Source organism: Myxocyprinus asiaticus, chromosome 2 (assembly GCF_019703515.2).
Source record: "Myxocyprinus asiaticus isolate MX2 ecotype Aquarium Trade chromosome 2, UBuf_Myxa_2, whole genome shotgun sequence".
NCBI classification, from domain to species: domain Eukaryota; kingdom Metazoa; phylum Chordata; class Actinopteri; order Cypriniformes; family Catostomidae; genus Myxocyprinus; species Myxocyprinus asiaticus.
Genome location: NC_059345.1, coordinates 4,330,119 through 4,350,818, shown reverse-complemented (window position 1 = coordinate 4,350,818; position 20,700 = coordinate 4,330,119). Strand labels below are relative to the sequence as shown.

Genomic DNA, 20,700 nt, shown 5'->3' with positions numbered 1-20,700 from the left:
TATCTAATAATTATTATTTATTTACTCACAAAATATGAGATGCTTAATCATAATTATATCTAATTATTATGATTTAGTATATCATAATTATGACTTTTTATCTCCAAATTATGACTTCGTGTCACATGATTTTGATTTACAAAAGCACTTTTTGGGCTTCCATAGAGAAAAACAGCCGCAGAACACAGGAGGAAGTTACTCCAAAAAGATCCGGCTAAACTGCGTCTTTTGCGTTAGAATAGTGACAGTCGCAAATTATAACACGATACACCCAAAACCGATTGTTTCCCGAATGAATGAACGCCCAAATCACGGTAATGACGCGTATGAGCGCGTGACAGCCGTGTTACGTCATGACGTCAGTGCTTCCGGTATTTTTCAGGTGGAAACAGCTCAGTCGGCTGTCTTATTCTTATTCTTTGTTTAAACGTGTTTATTGCTGAAAAGTGTCGAGATGAATCGTATTTTTGGACGAGGAACCCCCAAAGCACCACCTCCGAACCTCACGGACTGCATTTCAACTGTATGTATTTGTTATTTTCAACTTTATAGACAGTCAAGACGGACAAACAAAGGAACTTTGTTCTGACGTCATTGTTGCTTCAGTCTCTCATTCACAGGACAGTTTCTTCATGTGATTAGACTAAAGATGATCAATTCTATTTCTTCTCATTTTGACAACGATGAGGATTCATTTAAACACGTTCTACTGTGTCATGACGTCAAAACAAATGTTGTCCATATAGATAAACATTACGAGGATGCTTTGTTGTTGTTGTTGTTGTTGTTGTTGTTGTTGTTGTTGTTGTTGTTGTTGTTGTTGTTGTTGTTTTATGGTTGTCATTGTGTTGCACATTGGTTTGCTTATGTTAGAGAAGTGACATGCTTGTGTTTTTATTGGCATTTGATGTAAAAGTTGTTTCTGGGAAAGGAGGGAGGCTTATGTTGTGGGTGTGTGATTGTGAACCAGTCCTGCTGGTTTTTACATATCAGTGACTTAACAGTTTTTTTTCAGTATTTATATTATCAAGATAATTAGGGGTTTTATCTACTCCACTTTTTTGTGTTAATTATTTAAGTTTTACATTGTATGTTGTTCAGGACTCAACTAAGGATTTTGTTTTCTTCTGACATGCCCGGTCAATATTTTCACATCACAGAAATATACATTTTATTATAGCAACATACGTTGATGTGTAAAAACAACAAAAAAATTATAAAAATATATACACTTATATATATATATATCAGTACTGAGCAAAAGTCTTAGACACATAAGATGTTTCACAAAAGCATTTGTCTTAAGATGGTCATTTATATCTTCAGCTTTAGTGTGTCAATAGGAAATATAAATGTTAGACTCACAAACATTACTTTTACAAATAGAAAAGATTAGAATAGAAGAACAGGGAGCCCTGCAACAGATGTCATGGCCCCCACTGAACATCGTGTCAGTCTGAGATTACATAAAGAGACAGAAGCAATTGAGACAGCCTAAATAGACAGAAGAACTGTGGTGAATTCTCCAAGAAGCTTGGAACATCCTATCTGCCAACAACCAAGAAAAACTGTGACCAGGTGTATCTAGGAGAATTGGGGCTGTTTTAAAGGCAAAGGTGGTCACACCAAATATTGATTTAACTTTTTTATGTTTACTGGACTTTAGATGATGTTAACTGATAAAAGAAAACTATTTATGGCATTATTTTTGAAGACATCCTCACTATGCAACATTTTTCACAACTGCCTAAAAATTTTGCACAGTACTATATATATATATATATATATATATATATATATATATATATATATATATATATATTACACACTACTGGTCAAAAGTTTTGAAACACTTGACTGAAATGTTTCTCGTGATCTTAAACATCTTTTGATCTGAAGGCGTATGCTTAAATGTTTAAAATTAGTTTTGTAGACAAAAATATAATTGTGCCACCATATTAATTTATTTCATTATAAAACTAAAATGTAATAATTTTTTTGTTTTGTTTTTTTTTTAAATTGATGACTTGGACCAAATAATAAAGAAAAGCAGCCAGTAAGTGCCCAACATAGATGGGAACTCCTTCAATACTGTTTAAAAAGCATCCCAGGGTGATACCTCAAGAAGTTGGTTGAGAAAATGTCAAGAGTACATGTCTGCAAATTCTAGGCAAAGGGTGACAAATGGTTTTGATTTATTTTGGATTTTGTTTGGTCACAACATAATTCCCATAGTTCCATTTCTATTATTCCATAGTTTTGATGACTTCACTATTATTCTAAAATGTGAAGAAAGAAAAAAATATAATAAAGAATGAGTAAGTGTTTCAAAACTTGACCAGTAGTGTATATATACAGCTCTGGAAAAAATTAAGTGACCACTGCAAAAATGATCAGATTATCTGGATTTACTATTTATAGGTATGTGTTTGAGTAAAATTATCATTTTTGTTTTATTCTATAAAGTACTGACAACATTTCTCCCAAATTCCAAATAAAAATATTGTCATTTAGAGCATTTATTTGCAGAAAATAACAATTGGTCAAAATAACAAAACAGATGCGGTGTTTTCAGACCTCGAATAATTTTCAATGGGGTTCAGGTCTGGAGATTGGGCTAACCATTACAGGGTCTTGATCCGGTGGTCCTCCATCCACACCTTGATTGACCTGTCTGTGTGGTATGGAGCATTGTCCTGCTGGAAAAACCAATCCTCAGAGTTGGGGAACGTTGTCAGAGCAGAAGGAAGCAAGTTTTCTTCCAGGATAACCTTGTACGTGGCTTGATTCATGCGTCCTTCACAAAGACGAATCTGCCCGATTCCAGCCTTGCTGAAGCACCCCCAGATCATCAACGATCCTCCACCAAATTTCACAGTGGGTGCGAGACACTGTGGCTTGAAGGCCTCTCCAGGTCTCCGTCTAACCATTAGACGAACAGGTGGAGGATCGGTGATGATCTGGGGGTGCTTCAGCAAGAATGGAATTGGGCAGATTCGTCTTTGTGAAGGACGCATGAATCAAACCACGTACAAGGTTATCCTGGAAGAAAACTTGCTTCCTTCTGCTCTGACAATGTTCCCCAACTCTGAGGATTGGTTTCTCCAGCAGGACAATGCTACATGCCACACAGACAGGTCAATCTAGGTGTGGATGGAGGACCACTGGATCAAGACCCTGTCATGGTCAGCCCAATCTCCAGACCTGAACCCCATTGAAAACCTCTGGAATGTGATCAAGAGGAAGATGGATGGCCACAAGCCATCAAACAAAGCCGAGCTGTTTGAATGTTTGCGCCAGGAGTGGCATAAATCACCCAACAGCAATGTGAAAGACTGGTAGAGAGCATGCCAAGACGCATGAAAGCTGAGATTGAAAATCAGGGTTACTCCACCAAATATTGATGTCTGAACTCTAGTATTGTGTTGTTTAAAAATGAATATGAACTTGTTTTCTTTGGATTATTCGAGGTCTGAAAACACTGCATCTGTTTTGTTAAATCGACCAATTGTTATTTTCTGCAAATAAATGCTCTAAATGACAATATTTTTATTTGGAATTTGGGAGAAATGTTGTCAGTACTTTATAGAATAAAACAAAAATGATAATTTTACTCAAACACATACCTATAAATAGTAAATACAGAGAAACTGATCATTTTGCAGTCTCTTAATTTTTTTTCTAGGAGCTGTATGTATATATACTATATGGACAAAAGTATCGGGACACCTAGACATTACACTTACAGGAGCTTTTATGACATCCCATTCTAAATCCATAGGCATTAATATCGAGTTGGTCCGCCCTTTGCAGCTGTAACAGCTTCCACTCTTCTGGGAAGGCTTTCTACAAGATTTTGGAGTGTGTCTGTTGGATTTGTTTGCCCATTCTTCCAGAAGAGCATTTGTGAGGTCAGACACTGATGTTGGATGAGAGGGCCTGGCTCGCAATCTCCATTCTAGTTCATCCCAAAGGTGTTCGATAGGCTTGAGGTCAGGGCTCTGTGCAGGCCAGTCAAGTTCTTCCACACCAAACTCATCCAACCATGCCTTTATGGACCTTGTTTTGTGCACTGGGGCACAGTCATGCTGGAACAGAAAAGGGCTTCCTCAACCTGTTTCCACAAAGTTGGAAGCATAGATTTTTCTGAAATGTTAATGCCTCAGCTTACCAAGACATTTAGGAAAATTCTATGCTTCCAATTCCAACAGACACACTCCAAAATCTTGTAGAAAGCCTTCCCAGAAGAGTGGAAGCTGTTACAGCTGCAAAGGGCGGACCAACTCGATATTAATGCCTATGGATTTAGAATGGGATGTCATAAAAGCTCCTGTAAGTGTAATGTGTAGCTGTCCCAATACTTTTGTCCATATAGTGTGTGTATATATATATATATATATACATATATAAGCATTCTATTCTCTTAACAAGTTAAAACAAGTAATGTGTTTCTAATCCATAATAATATCTGGATATTCTACCATCATATGGTAAATCCGTGACAGCTATAAATTCATAAACACACTTCTTCTGGATAACAGTGGAATACAGTGATTTATTTACTTAACCTTTATTGCCCACCATGAGGGCAATTTGTTCTTTTTTTAACAAAACCTCTTTAGCCAATTTGATGACTTTATCTTGGTGACATACTTTAATCCGCAGAGTTCACAACAACATCTTCAGTACGTCACAGAATACCAATTTAAGTTTACAAGGCATGGAAACACATGCACAAGATCAATAAATGTGAGGTTTTTTTAGATATCGGACCATTGACGTTCATGGACTGTCTCTATCACATTGGCCTCCATTATTATTGCCCAATCCTGTGTATGTATTATTTATGACTGTTAAATGTCTTCTATAATGCCCTTCCTTCCCTTACTGAACTGCAGGTCGACACACGAGCAGAGTCTGTCGATAAGAAGATAGCCAGACTCGATGCAGAACTGATGAAGTACAAAGATCAGATGAAGAAAATGAGGGATGGACCATCAAAGGTAAAATTTGGCTTAGACACCTGCTCAAAAGATGGCTACACCTCAAATATTATAATGTTTTTTTTTTCTTTGAAATATGAGCTTTTATTAAATCAGAACTAAATGCAAAAATCCTTCCTTATGCAACCGTGTGACACAGCGTTGAGGATTTAGGCCAGGGACTTCATCACATTGTCTTCTCATATAGTTGTTTTCTCTGCTTCTTTTCTAGAACATGGTGAAACAGAAAGCCATGCGAGTCCTCAAACAGAAGAGAATGTAAGTGGTAGAGGTCGACCGATAATTATGCTGGTAGAAAAGGCTGATAACTGATTATTTAAGTGATAGTTTTTAAAATTGATTTATTGAAGGTTAATGAAATCTTTCCTTATGGTGACAGGCACAGACATAAAAGTCTACAAGAGTCCAAAAACGAATAAAATCCGAGATGCCGTTTATTTTGCAATTTAAAAATAATATTTGGTCCATAACTTTTAACTCTAAGTGTATAAGGGCTGTCACGATTATGCAACTTGGCTGACAATTAATTGGCAAACAAATAATTGCGATTACGACGATAAGTGTCTGTTTTTAGGGCTTTCATGATTAATTGTTGTATAAATTCTTATATTTCTTAAGGTGCATGTGTGCTTCATACACCTTAAGAAGTCATTTTTACATATTTAACTTCAAATATATAAAGCAAATAATAAAATAGGGATATGTGATTTCCTTTTAAGGCTTAAAAAAACTATTGAATGACATGAAAAATAATGTTTTAAATATTAAAATATTTCTTAATACTCTCTTTTTAGTCAACATTAGTTTTGGTCAATTTTACATTTACACTGTTGTTTATGGAACTCATTTTATAATAGTTTTTTTTTTTTTTTAATAAAAAGTACAATATAAATGTTTCATGTATTTTTATTATATTATAATACATTATATTACGCAATAGTAACATATTTCTGTCCTAATTTCTCCCACTTTCACATGCTCTTTCATTAAACCCACAAGCCCTTATTTCTCATGAAGCTAAACCTTTGAGATTTAGATTCATCATTTTATACCTCCACAGAAATAGAGTTAGCGTGCGTCTCTCCTCTGTCGCTGGGTGTCATTAACACTGTGTGTATGAACCGTGTAAAGTGAAGCCGGAGCGCTAAGTTTTTGTTCATTTATATTTTCGCGGGAGTTTGGCGCAGCTTGAGAAGCGCTTCAGGCACTCTTTCGGGCAGGAGCTGTCCTGGTTGACATCCGTGGTGCGGTTCAGTGACTCTCTGATTTCAACTGAATGACACACAGACGTGCAGTTGATGGCATTTATATACTTGCTTAAAATAGTAATTGGAATTTGAAGTGCACAATAATCGCCGTTATCTCAAATAACCGCGATCAGATGATTATTTATCAATCGCGACAGGCCTAGTATAAGCAGTAATTCCTCAACAGTAGATTATCATTCATCATCAGTAGATCATCGGTGATCCGGTAATAAAAATAGACCTTTTCTATTTTCTCTTGGGACACTGTCAGTCAAACGTTTATCTATTAACTAGCTGTCGACTGATATTGTTTCTTTAATGGCTGGTGCCGATATCCAGAGAGCGGGGTGGCCGATAGGCTGATATATCACACAGTTAAATATAGTAAATAACATAAATATAAAGTTTCTTATTTAGCCCTACATTTACTCAATTTCACATAAAACTTTACCTTTGCAAAAAAAAATAAAGATTGATTAAAAAAGATGGTATTTTAAATGGGAGATCGCAGTTTCTTCTGATTTCTGTTTAGTCATCACATTTTTGTAATGTATTTGCACATGAAGAAATTGTTTGTATATTAGAAAGGAAATAACTTTACAGCATGGATGGCATGTGCCCATTAGTAATTGCATTTTCTCACAGAATACAGAATCAAACCAATTGCACAAACAGTGCACAGTGAATATGACATTTACTCATAGCTCACATGAAGCGCTTTTATTTTGAAGTTGCACCAACGCGCTCATTCAGATCTAGCGAAAGCCTCAATCAGTTTTAAAAACAGTTTAAATGGGCTGAATCAGCTGCTTGGATTGTCACGGACTGACTGTCATGATTTGTGAATCAGAGGAACTTTTGATCCTGATCCTGAAGTTTTGATGCTGGCTGATGGAATACACGCTTCAGAGGAAGATATTATTAGATGAGCGCACGACAGTAAGAACCGGCTGGATTTTCGTGAGGTTCGTGAATTACATCTGATTAAACGAGACATCCACATATTGCAGAGGGTACATGATAGAAGTATGATATTTGCCTTTTTATCATTAGACAAGACAGTTAAAAGTTACAGGGAACTGTTGAGGAGAGAGAGGGAGAATGAAACAGGCGAGCACTTTACATTATGAGCTCAAACGCGTCTGATATGCGGACCGTTTAAAGAGACTGTATTGCACACCGGTCTATTATTGTAGTAACACGATGGCACGTAACAAAAAAACTAACTGTGATTGGTCGTTTACGTCTCAGTCGCTTCACATGCAAGCAGGCGATCTTCTGCGCCCTCAAGAAACAAATCGGCCAATGGGGAAAATGTATCGCCCGATGCCGATAATTAAAAAATAACAAATATCGGCCGATTTAACGGCCTGTGCAATATAGGTTGACCACTACTATTAACGTATCTCTAAGCGTATAAAAAATTTATAGTAATATAAAAAAAACTATTGACAACTATCGGCTTTGATTTTTGCCGATAACCGATTGCACCAAAAAACAACTATTGGCGCCGATATATCAGTCAACCTCTAGTAAGTGCACTTAAATATCTATGCTTAAATGAAAAATGTAACCCCCAAATGAAAATTCGGCCATCATTTACTCACCCTCATGTGGTACCAAGCAAAATAGGAGATGTTAGGCAGAACCTCAGATGTTAGTCACCTTTCACTTTCATTGTATGGAAAAAAGATGCAATGAAAGTGAATGGTGACTGAAGCTGTCATATGGGTTTGGAACAACATTAAGGTGATTAAATGATGATATAATTCTCATTTATCCATTTAAGGTTGTGATTCGACCCTACAAAGCTCTAAAATCCTAAATAAAATACTTGTAGTATTGTATTCACTAAGTGCTCTACACAGAGGAAATCTGATTGGTCTAATTGTGTTCCAAAGCTTGTTAAAAAGTGCTGTAAATTTATCTGTGACTGAATCTTTTTAATATTACTGTAAAATATTAAAGATTATTCTCGTATTCAGGTATGAAGGGCAGAGAGATCAGTTGATGCAGCAGTCATTCAACATGGAGCAGGCGAACTACACCATCCAGTCCCTTAAAGACACCAAAACAACTGTAAGAATACAGTATACTCATATAAATAAAATATATATATATATACACACACACACACACACACACACACACACACATACATATATATATATACAGGTGCATCTCACACATGGAGGTGATCAGTTTGTGGCACTGCTGAGGTGGTATGGAAGCCCAGGATTCTTTGACAGTGGCCTTCAGCTCATCTGCATTTTTTGGTCTCTTGTTTCTCATTTTCCTCTTGACAATACCCCATAGATTCTCTATGGGGTTCAGGTCTGGTGAGTTTGCTGGCCAGTCAAGCACACCAACACCATGGTCATTTAACCAACTTTTGGTGCTTTTGGCAGTGTGGGCAGGTGCCAAATCCTGCTGGAAAATGAAATCAGCATCTTTAAAAAGCTGGTCAGCAGAAGGAAGCATGAAGTGCTTCAAAATTTCTTGGTAAACGGGTGCAGTGACTTTGGTTTTCAAAAAACACAATGGACCAACACCAGCAGATGACATTGCACCCCAAATCATCACAGACTGTGGAAACTTAACACTGGACTTCAAGCAACTTGGGCTATGAGCTTCTCCACCCTTCCTCCAGACTCTAGGACCTTGGTTTCCAAATGAAATACAAAACTTGCTCTCATCTGAAAAGAGGACTTTGGACCACTGGGCAACAGTCCAGTTCTTCTTCTCCTTAGCCCAGGTAAGACGCCTCTGATGTTGTCTGTGGTTCAGGAGTGGCTTAACAAGAGGAATACGACAACTGTAGCCAAATTCCTTGATACGTCTGTGTGTGGTGGCTCTTGATGCCTTGACCCCAGCCTCAGTCCATTCCTTGTGAAGTTCACCCAAATTCTTGAATCGATTTTGCTTGACAATCATAAGGCTGCGGTTCTCTCAGTTGGTTGTGCATCTTTTTCTTCCACACTTTTTCCTTCCACTCAACCTTCTGTTAACATGCTTGGATACAGCACTCTGTGAACAGCCAGCTTCTTTGGCAATGAATGTTTGTGGCTTACCCTCCTTGTGAAGGGTGTCAGTGATTGTCTTCTGGACAACTGTCAGATCAGCAGTCTTCCCCATGATTGTGTAGCCTAGTGAACCAGACTGAGAGACCATTTTGAATGCTCAGGAAACCTTTGCAGGTGTTTTGAGCTGATTAGCTGATTGGCATGTCACCATATTCTAATTTTTTGAGATAGTGAATTGGTGGGTTTTTGTTAAATGTGAGCCAAAATCATCACAATTAAAAGGACCAAAGACTTAAACTACTTCAGTCTGTGTGCATTGAATTTATTTAATACACGGGTTTCACAATTTGAGTTGAATTACTGAAATAAATGAACTTTTCCACAACATTCTAATTTATTGAGATGCACCTGTATATATATACATATATACACACACACACACACACATATATATATATATAATATGTGTGTGTGTGTGTGTGTGTATATATATATATATATATATATTAGTATATAATTTCAGAATTCTTTTATCTTGCTTAATGTTATATATAATGCTCAAAAATATACCTTCGTACTGTATTGTTAGTTCATAATGTAGACACTTATTTTAACGTATACCTTGTAACTTATATAACATTACATTATAACTTTATAGATTGAAATGATCATTAACCAAGATGAATAAATGCCATAAAAGTATTTTTCATTATTTTATGTTAACTAATGTTATTGTTTACAACCTTATTGTTAAGTGTTACCAAAGAACGCTTTCAACCTTATTTCGTAATCAACATTACTATAGGCCTATGCATGAAAAATAATTGTTTGTATGCTGGTTAATGTGTTTAAAACAGGTAGATGCAATGAAAATTGGAGCCAAAGAAATGAAGAAAGCGTACAAGAATGTTAAAATTGATCAGATTGAGGTAAGATTCTTTTCAGCCCAGATTTCTGTTTATGTGAAAGTACTGACATGCTGATATAGAAAGTCTCACTCCCTCCGAACATTTTGTGATGTAAAACACAGTTGCACATATTGATCGTAGAAATTGCTTTGCTGTTTATTCTGCAGGATCTGCAGGATCAGTTGGAGGACATGATGGAAGATGCCAATGAGGTGCAGGAGGCTATGAGCCGCAGCTATGGGACGCCAGACATCGATGAAGACGACCTGGAAGCAGGTTAGTTAAAACAAGCCTGGAGGAAGTATGTTTTGTTTTTCTCAGTTGAGCAGTCTAGCCAGTGAGTTATATTTGCAAAACCTGGTGAGACGCTGAACATCTTGGTCTTCTCATTTTGCACATTGTATTATTCTGTACATTTCATACTTTGTATAAACCATATGTCGGTGTTTTTTTTACTCCGGGCACTTTTAGCACTGCAGACTTCTGGAAAGTAATGTTTCCTTAAAAGATTCATGAAGTCATGAACATTTCCAGCACATCTCAGATTCTCTATTGTGTTTAATAGAATTCTGTGGTGGAAATGTCTTGCTGATGGCTAATTTCATAGCTAACATTTTAAAAGTCCTAAATACACACAATTATATAATATTTTTACACTTTTTGAATAATTTGGCTAAATTACAGCTTGACTGGAAATGATGGCCAAAAAAAAAATATTCTGCTCACAAGTGATATTTACATTGAATTTTCTTTGTTTTCTTCAAACATCACTTGTCTCATATTTAATCTCCGACATGCTCTGCACTGACACTTTTGCCGACTTGGTTAACAAGTACACTAATTTTTTTTAAACATTATTAGGGGCAATGTAGTTTATTTAGTATGGTGGAAATGACGTCGTAAGTTTTGAAAAATTGATTGTAATAATTTTCAAAAATAAATGATGAGGGTCTGGTAAAAAGTTTAAAATTCAGTTGTAATGTGTAAAGGTTTCAAATATGTATTTTATTTGCACCATTAGAGCTGAATGCACTTGGTGATGATCTCCTATTGGACGATGACAACTCATATCTGGACGAGGCCTCCTCAGCTCCATCTATACCCGTGGGAGTACCAGGAGACAAAAGCACCCACCGGGTAAGTGCACTTAATGGAAGGTACATGCTGAAACTATCAGTTTGTTCAGAATGGCACACTAGAATTTTTTTGGGGGTTGGCGATTATAAGCAAAAATGATACCACAGTATTTCCAAAATTTGGGTCAGTAACGATATATAGCTTTTAATGGAATCGTGATGCAAAAAAAAAACCAATTGAAAATGGCCATTTAACTTTTCACACAAAGAACCGATTTTGGGTAACTAATATGTTTTTATTTTGTTTTTTTTGTACAAACAGGATGGAGTTCTGGTGGACGAATTTGGCCTTCCTCAGATTTCAGCCTCATAATGGAATGACAACACTACACAACCCCAAACCCTCAAAAGACTTGGACAAATATTTACACACACACACACACACACACACACACACGTACTTTACAATGAAACACCAGGACAAAGATTAACAACTTCAGTGTCAAGACTAAAACAGTCCTGCCTTCAATCTCAGTCTTGACTCTAACCTTTTATTGCTTCATAAGGAATGTGTCCTTCATAGTCTGCTTTCATAATTAATCTTTGGGCTCTGAGTTTCATTATTTTCTATTGGGATACTGTTGCCATGATCTATCCTGTTTTCTAAAAGATAGACACCTGTAGTTGGTTTACTTTGTAATGCAATACAGTGTTGCCTACTGAAAGCAAATATAATAAATTATTATATATTTCATACATTTTCAATGAAATATTGTGCATTATTGTTCCATAATGCAGCAATATGGTTCACGTTTGGCAACAACGAAAAGTCTGAGGGACAAAGTAGAAATGTTGACTGAAGAACCAACATATCAAAATCTTGTAGCTCTTTTATTATAATAAATTACATAGCACTTTACACAAACTGTGCAATTGACTTAGAATTTAAAAAGCTAAAAATAAATCAAAAATACAACAAATGTTTCTGTATGTGGGGGACAAATTGTCTACCCAATATGTCCACTAAGTGCATTGAATGTTGACTGAGAAATATGAGTTAGATGAGGGATTTGGTGAGCCAGCATTCACCAGCTGAGTCTGTAGCTGTGAGGGAAGATCTTCTTGTGAAGATATTCCACGACGTCTTTTCTGTCCTTAAGTTTCTCAAACTCATAATATGGAATCTGTTGAAAGAAAGAGAAAAAAAACTACAGTGCATTCAGAACGTATGCAGACCCCTTCATTTTCCCCCACATTTTGTTATGCTAAAATGCTTTAAACTTCACATCAATCTACACTCCATACCCCATAATGGCACAGCAAAAAACAGATATTTGATAACTTTGCAAATGTATTAAAAAGAAAAAACTGAAATATCACACTGACATAAGTATTCAGAGCCTTAACTCAGTACATAGTTGAAGCACCTTTGGTAGCAATTACAGCCTCAAGTCCATAACAAACAAAATGTGGAAAAAAAAATGAAGGGCTCTGAATACTTTCTGAATGCACTGTAAGTCCATAGTGGCAAACGTACTGGTTTGGATCCTACTAACTAAACAGACTAATTGTTGGTGATGAATGATGATTTTTGGGAAAATAGTACAAATACACTTCAAAGAATAGTTCACCCAAAAATGAAAATTCTGCTATTATATCCTCATGTTGTTACAAACCTATATGCTTTTCTTTTCTTTTTTTTTCTGTGAAACAATAAGTAGATTTTATTTAATTTTTTCCCCCCTTTTCTCCCAATTTTGAATGGCCAATTCCCAATGTGCTTTTAAGTCCTTGTGGTCACGTAGTGATTCGCCTCACTCCGGGTGGCGGAGGACAAATCCCAGCTGCCTCTGCGTCTGAGACCATCAACCCGCGCATCTTATCACGTGGCTTGATGAGCATGTTGCAACGGAGACATGGCACATGTGGAGGCTTCACGCCATCCATCGCGGCATCCACGCTCAACTCACTGAGAACGAACCACATTATAGCGACCACGAGGAGGTTACCCCATGTGACCATCTACCCTCCCTAGCAACCAGACCAATTTGGTTGCTTAGGAGACCTGGCTGGAGTTGAACTAGCGAACTCCAGGGGTGGTAGCCAGCGTCTTTACCACTGAGCTACCCAGGCCCCCAAAGTAGATTTGTTTTTAAAGAATCTTGATGCAGCTCTTTTTCAAACAAGTCAACAATTAATGAATGTTTTACCTGAACAACATCATATCCCAGAATCCTCAGATGTCGTTGCTTGATAGATTCCTTGCCCAGAAGCTCTTTTGCATTTTCAGCGAAGCGCTTTGGCCCATCAATACAGACGGCGATTCTGATAATTCACAAATGTGTGCACTAGGTTTAGTGCATGCATGCACGCATTCTCACAAATATGCTTAAAATGCAAATAGCAAGACATGCATTACCTTTTGTGGACTTCATCTATATGGCAAGCAGGCAGGACATATCCTTCCTCATCTAGTTTTATCTCAACATCTGAAGAGAGACAGACGATTCACAGCATATATAATCACAGAGATACAGTACCAGTCAAACGTTTGGACACAACGGGAGTTAATTTGTTTCTTATGAATTTAAAAACCTTTTGCAGATGGCACATGAGTTAATGGGCACTTGAGAGTATTTGAGTAGATTTGATTCCTTTTGTAGACTAATTGAACGAAGAAAAAAAAATGCATGACATGGTCTTGCAAGCCAGTGTTTGCACATTGAATACTGACTGAAAAACATAAACAAAGTAGTAGGTGGAGCCTCAGGTCACACCTACCAATGATGTGGACCAAAGGCATCAAGATGTTTAGCAGCTGGTTAGAAGTTTTCCTAAAAGTTGCTCATGTGAGCTGTTCTGAACCACCGAAACTAAAGCAAAACACCTTCTTTTTGGCCATGTTTTGTTCTAAATTACGTCTTACCCATCCATTGTTCTATTTTGTATGAAGTATATATGGGCCTTTAGTGTGAGCAGTTCTGTAATAGACATTTATAACCAAACTTTACTTCCAGGATGTGTGATATATACCTAGTGTATAGCAATATGGAGTGAGTACTCTAGAAGCGAAGTAGGATCGAGCTCCCAGCAGATCCACTAGTCCATATTTCACAGCGTTGTAGAGTTGAGGTTCAACCTGAGTTTCCAGTGACTGTCTTGGGGCCAAAAATGACTTAACACGAAACTTGGGCGACAGCCGTAGACCCTTCAAACACAAATTGTTGGTTGTGAATAGACAAGCAACACAAATATATAATGGCCAGAAACATAATCTACACAAGTATGCAAATGCAGACACAAATGTTCAGCCAACACACTGCAAGTGTGTTATTGGTTGTACATAATATGCATCCTTGTGGGAAAACATTAAATGGAAAAAATACTTTCGGAACCACAATGGCTGAAAAAGTAGGCACTCCGCTATAGTGGGTGTGTTGAGAATGCAACATGACTCTGTATTGCGTGATGAATTGTGTTCTGACACATTTCGGAATGCATTGACACAAGGAGCATTTGCGTTCTTGCGTAGAATATGTTTGGGGCCTTAAAGTGACTTTGTTTTTTGTTTTTAGCCCCTTTAATCCCCAATTTGGCATGCCCAATTCCCAAAGCTCTTTGATTCCTCTTGGTGGCGCAGTTACTCGCCTCAGTCGGGTGATGGAGGACGAATCTCAGTCACACATCTCGCATCTTATCACGTGCCTTGCTGAGCGTGTTACCGCGGAGACTTAGCGCATATAAAGGCTCATGCCATTCACCATAGCATCCACGCAAGGCTCACCATGTGCCCCACCGAGAGCGAGAACCACCATATAGCGACCACGAGGAAGGTAACCCATGTGACTCTACCCACCCTGGCAACCAGTCCAATTGGTTGCCAAGAACGCCTGGCTGGAGTCACTCAACACACCCTGGATTCGAACTTGTGACTCCAGGGTGTTCTAGTCAGCATCTTTACTCACTGAGCAACCCAGGACCCCTTAAATTGACTTCCATATACTTATATTCATATGCATGTGAATGTGCGAGAGCGGAAATGCAAGCATATTCTAGGCAGGTTCATGTTTGCTGTGTCCAATGTTTTGGTGAACGATTTGGGTGAACAATCACTTTAAAGTCCAGTGTGAATGCCCCTTTATTCTAAACAATGCAGTTTCACTCACATCATAGAATGGACACTCCAGCTTCACAGTCATGTAGAGCTGGGTGAGTTGAGCGAGCACTGTGCGATCCATTCCGCTGTCCTCCTCAGCTTTGCAAAGAAGTTGAAAGACATTATTGAAACAATTTTTACGAAATGGTACTGTATAAACAAAGACATGTTGCTTTCTTACCCTGTAGCTGCTGCATAAAGTAAGGGCTGAAGACTTTTGAGACGAAGTTCAGCGGGTACCTCTGTAGCAGTGTACAGGCGTGCAGTAGATCTAGAAGAGCTTTGGGGTGAAATTGTGAAAATCGGGCATTCAATACCAACTCCACCTTTCGGAACAATCTCCCCGCATCAGGCGGCACGTATCCCAAAACTCCCAGCGCGACTATCTGCTGTGACACCTGCCACGTGGAGTACTCCTCTGCACGGTATACAAAACTCTCAGCCACCGCATTAAAAACAGGCGGAGAAAGAATGCGTCGTTGCCCAAAATATTGCATCACTTTGGTTATGGTTTCTGCATGAGCACTGAAGGCGATCTTAGGCACGTGGCGCTCAAGAGCTTCAACAAGAAAGTGATCACTGTGTCCATAGTGCATAAGTGCTGACAACACCACTGTCAGTTCTGCATCTGCGAAGTTTTGCACATGACGGACAGCTTGCTTGCAGAGCGCAATAACTAGTGGCAATGCTTGCGTCTGTCCCAGTGTGACTAGAGCGCCTAAAACCTCACTAACCACAACTGGGTCCATTCGGTGCGCTAATCGAAGTGCTTGAGCATTCATTTCATTCAGAAGCTCCAGGTAGCGTCCATCCTCACCCAAACCAGATGCTAGCGTACGGTAAACTGCCACTAGGTCTGTTGCACTACATCGGGCCGGGTCTTTATTTTGGAGCTGCGTCATGGCCTGTTTTAGCATTCCACAATCAGGCCCTTCCAACGCAAATAAAGCCCTCGCTAACCCACAGAGTGCTTCAACACTTAACCGTCCTGAGTCCAGCCTCTTCTGACTCTCGGACACCAGCCTTACCACCAGGCGACTCCAAGGGTCAAGGTAGAGCCGTGTGCATCCCACTAGAGCTCGAATCACCACGTCATCCTCCAACACAGCGGACTCTTGCACCAGTCTTTGACAAAGTTTGTTCAAGACCACATCTGACAGCAGGACTTGTGGGTTCTGAAGACCACCGGCACCATCCTTCTCCAAGTCAGCCAATCGGTGAAGGACGGAAGCTGATGCTGCACCCGAGAGCTCAGGGTGAGATCGCAGGAGACGTAGAACTTCCTGAGATGTTGTACAGGAAGACAAGCGGTTTGTAAATGTGTGATCCTCATCAGAAGTCAGGTGGTGCAACCACGATAGACCATTTCCACTCACAAGAAGCTCTTGATAAGGACGAACAGGTCCAGCGACAAGGAAGAGTGGATCTCGTGTTGTGGTGCATACACCTCTTTGACTGAGAGAATACACACTGGACGTCCGAAGACAGGGAGAGCATAGATGCTTACCCGGAAACACCACCAACGATTGAAGGACTTGGGCTCCCAAATGCCTAAGCAAATGCCACCTCAGTGCCAGTGTTTTGGCCATTGAAAAAGTGCTACAACATCCTCAATCTACAGTCACAACAAAAGACAGAACATGTTTATTATGGGTCAACTCAACCAGAGGTTATAAATGATAAACATAAATGATAATGAAAGCTAAAATTTTAAATGCAATGGATCAATATTTACAGAGTAATCCATTATTTTGTAGAGGGGAGTCAAAATGACCATTTTCGCTAATGATTTTGGAGCAAAACTACAGGTTAAAAAAATAACCTAAGAAAGGTGGCAGCATCATTATTTTATTTTAACACAGAGATTAGTAGGTCTTTTACTAAAATTAGTTGACTTCAGCACCCCTTGTTGCATTATATGCCAATTATGTGAGTACACAAATGGGAAGTAAACACTTTTTAGTTGTTTTTCCGAAGTATGTTCATTTTTAAGGTTAAATACCAGCGATCTGTAAATTGTTACATTTTACCCATTTTTAACGGCTGAAAACCAAATGTGGGTCAAAACCTATTTTTTCTTGTCCAAAAAAAAAAAGATCTTAAGTACAAATAATGTTGAAACTAGAAATGTACCTTTATTTATTGACATAAAAACAATAATAATACTAATTAAAAAAAAATAAGCGACACTTGGCTTTTCGTTTAGTGCAATACCTATATCTAGTTTTTGGAAGTTTTCAGAAATGCACATCTGCAAAGCCCTGGAAAAATGTATAACAAAATTAACTAGGGATGCACCGATGCATCAGCTGCCAATATTTATCAGCCAATTATTGACCAAATTAAAACCATCAGCATATCAGTAATAAGCATGAAAACGGCAATATGAAAAACCAATGGTTTTTATTTATAATTAATAACAAATTGTATTTCTTATATTATATATATATATATATATATATATATATAAGCTATAATAATAGCCACAATATGTAGAAGGGTTGGCACACTTAAGAACATGTTATATTTAATTCTTATTCTTTCTTGATCTTATGTTAATGTGGAACAAAATGGCTAAAATGGACGTGCCGGTTGTGAAAATGGCACTTACCCATAGGTTACATGATGAGGGAAACCATCTAAAACACTCTGAAACCAGCAGACTTTGACTTCTGAGATACTGGTATGATATCCATTAATGCTGCATGATTGACTGAATTAACATTGAAACTGTAATAATAACCTTTGACCATAAAGACAAAAGAAGAAGAATTATTATTATTGGCAAAAAGAATAAAGCCTATTTAAGACATTTAGATTTTAATATATACAGTAGTGGCCAAAAATATTGGTACCCTTGGTAAATATGAGCAAAAAAGGCTGTGAAAATAAAATCTGCATTGTTTATCCTTTTGATCTTTCATTCAAAAATTCTCAAAAATCTAATGTTTAATTTAAGTAAAACAATTGAAAGAGGGGAAACATCTCATTATTAAATAAATATTTTTCTCCAAAACACATTGGCCACAATTATTGGCACCCCTAGAAATTCTTATGAGTAAAATATATCTGGGGGAAGTATATTCCCATTCATATTTTACATTTTTATTACACCTGGGTGATTAGGAACATGAAATTGTTCAGCCATGACTTCCTGTTTCACAGGAGTATAAATATGAGGTAACACACAGGCCAAATTCCCTTAGTCATCCATCACAATGGGTTAGATTAAAGAATATAGTTCTGATGTGCAGCAAAAGGTTGTTGAGCTTCACAAAATGGGAAGTGGCTATAAGAAAATAGCCAAAGTATTTAAAATGCCCATTTCCACCATCAGGGCAATAATTAAGAAGTTCCAATCAACTGGAGATCTTAAGAATCGGCCTGAAAAAGGACGTGTGTCTATATTGTCTCCACGCACGGTGAGGAGGATGGTTCAAGTGGCCAAAGAATCTCCAAGGATCACAGCTGGAGAACTGCAAAAATTAGTTGGGTCTTTGGGTCAGAAAGTAAAACAAAAATAAATAAATAAAAATCTGACATCACCTACATCATCACAAGTTGTTTGGGAGGGTTTCAAGAAAAAAAGCCTCTGCTCTCATCCAACAACAAACTCAAGCATCTTCAGTTCGCCAGACACTACTGGAACTACAAATGGGACCGGGTTCTATGGTCAGATGAAGCAAAAATAGAGCTTTTTGGCAGCAAACACCAGAGATTAGTTTGGTGCACACAGAGAGGTAGCCATATGGAAAAGCACCTCATGCCCACGGTTAAATATGGTGGTGGATCTTTAATGTTGTGGGGCTGTTTTTATGCCAGAGGTCCTGGACATCTTGTTCGGATACATGGCGTCACGGACTCTATCATATACCAACAAATAAAACATCAAAACCTGACTGTCTCTGCCAGAAAGCTTAAAATAGGCCCTGGTTGGATCAAAATCAACACAAAAATGGTTCACTGACCACAAAATCAAGGTTCTGCCATGGCCATCCCAGTCCCCTGACCTGAACCCCATAGAAAGTCTGTGGGCTAAACTGAAGAGGAGAGTCCACCAACATGGACCTCTGAATTTGAAGGATCTGTAGAGATTCTGTATGGACGAATGGTCTCGGATCCCTTGCCATGTGTTCTCCAAATTCATTAGGCATTATAGGAGAAGACTCTGAGCTTTTATCTTGGCAAAGGGAGGTTGCATAAAGTATTGAATAAAAGGGTGCCAATAATTGTAGCCAATGTGTTTAGGAGAAAAATATTTATTTAATAATGAGAAATCTGAATTGTTTTACTTCAATTAAATGTTAGATTTTTGTGATTTTTTTGGAATGAAAGATCAAAAGGATAAACAATGCAGATTTTTTTCAAAGCCTTCTTTTTACATATTTACCAAGGGTGCCAATATTTTTGCCCACAACTGTATATATATATATATATATATATATATATATATATATATATATATATATTTAATGGCAATTAAGCACTCCCTCCCAATACTCATTATTATAATGCAAGTTGATGTTTTACTTTTGATTACTTTACTCATTAGATATATTACTTTAATAAATTACAGGCAGAACAACAACTGCTACCGTGTACTGTCTATATAAATAAAATCTAATTGTTCCCATTACAGTAAAGACATGTGCGGGTGCTTAATTGTCATGAAAACAATACAAAAATGGTCCTTAAAACAAGCTTATTTTCTTTACGCAACATATCATTTTCTTTTAAATTAGGAGTGAAATATTAAATAACCATGTCCTGAAAAATTTGGGGGGATTTAAGTACCAGCATTTAATAAATCTTCACTTTAATGCACGAGTTCTTCGTGTTTGTTCATATGAATCTTGAGAAATAGTAGTGAGGTTACGCTGTGCCAACAAATCTTAAAAAAATTACAAAGTGGAAAATTATCATTATTTCTAACTACATGAAAGCTCCATGAAACACGCTTTGCCCTTGTACCTCATGCGGAAGTCGTGTTATAGAGCAGTGTTCGCGTGAAATCGAGAATAAACCACAGTGACCATTCAACGATACAACAAAGGAACACAGTAATCGTTTCATGATGTAATACACAAATACTGAACAATGTAATCAAATAAACACAGTTACCTCGGAAACACCAGCGAAGTGCAGATCACACAAACCCGGCATGGTCCTGTAACTACTGCGCATGAACTCTGAAAGCTGAATTCTGATTGGTCATTACGTTTTTGTGGGCGGGGAAAGAGTGTGGCGAGACTCCGCCCTCGTTATTGTTTTTGTTTTTACTTTTTCA

The 20,700-nt window shown here is 37.8% G+C and overlaps 2 protein-coding genes across 3 annotated transcripts; one reads left to right on the top strand and one right to left on the bottom strand.

Annotated features, from left to right (window-relative positions):
- The first annotated feature begins 366 nt into the window (after positions 1–366).
- LOC127454262 (charged multivesicular body protein 5-like) lies at positions 367–12,011 on the top strand. Its single transcript, XM_051721351.1, has 8 exons — positions 367–523; positions 4,899–5,003; positions 5,215–5,261; positions 8,236–8,329; positions 10,131–10,202; positions 10,349–10,457; positions 11,203–11,318; positions 11,580–12,011. The coding sequence occupies exons 1-8, from the start codon at positions 455–457 to the stop codon at positions 11,628–11,630; spliced, it is 663 nt and encodes a 220-aa protein (XP_051577311.1). The 5' UTR covers positions 367–454; the 3' UTR covers positions 11,631–12,011.
- LOC127454064 (FAST kinase domain-containing protein 3, mitochondrial-like) lies at positions 11,597–20,591 on the bottom strand. Of its 2 annotated transcripts, XM_051721014.1 has the most exons (8): positions 20,535–20,591; positions 18,025–18,156; positions 15,595–17,028; positions 15,424–15,512; positions 14,291–14,465; positions 13,677–13,746; positions 13,468–13,582; positions 11,597–12,441 (listed from the first exon to the last, which is right to left on the bottom strand). In XM_051721014.1, exons 3-8 carry the CDS (start codon positions 17,000–17,002, stop codon positions 12,343–12,345), a joined length of 1,956 nt encoding a protein of 651 aa, XP_051576974.1. In that variant the 5' UTR covers positions 17,003–17,028; positions 18,025–18,156; positions 20,535–20,591; the 3' UTR covers positions 11,597–12,342. The 2 variants fall into 2 exon arrangements, with proteins under 2 accessions (XP_051576974.1, XP_051576982.1); XM_051721022.1 differs by lacking the exons at positions 18,025–18,156; positions 20,535–20,591 and having other exon boundaries at positions 15,595–17,838.
- Between the last annotated feature and the right edge of the window lie 109 nt (positions 20,592–20,700).

Excerpts from the sequence above, each read along its gene's own strand:
- LOC127454262 (XM_051721351.1), top strand. The coding sequence starts at position 455 with ATGAATCGTATTTTTGGACGAGGAACCCCCAAAGCACCACCTCCGAAC. Across the intron at positions 5,004-5,214 it reads TGAGGGATGGACCATCAAAG|AACATGGTGAAACAGAAAGC; the intron begins GTAAAATTTGGC and ends CTTCTTTTCTAG. Across the intron at positions 5,262-8,235 it reads GTCCTCAAACAGAAGAGAAT|GTATGAAGGGCAGAGAGATC; the intron begins GTAAGTGGTAGA and ends TCTCGTATTCAG.
- LOC127454064 (XM_051721014.1), bottom strand. The coding sequence starts at position 17,002 with ATGGCCAAAACACTGGCACTGAGGTGGCATTTGCTTAGGCATTTGGGA. Across the intron at positions 13,583-13,676 it reads ATAGATGAAGTCCACAAAAG|AATCGCCGTCTGTATTGATG; the intron begins GTAATGCATGTC and ends GTGAATTATCAG. Across the intron at positions 12,442-13,467 it reads TGGGATATGATGTTGTTCAG|ATTCCATATTATGAGTTTGA; the intron begins GTAAAACATTCA and ends TTCTTTCAACAG.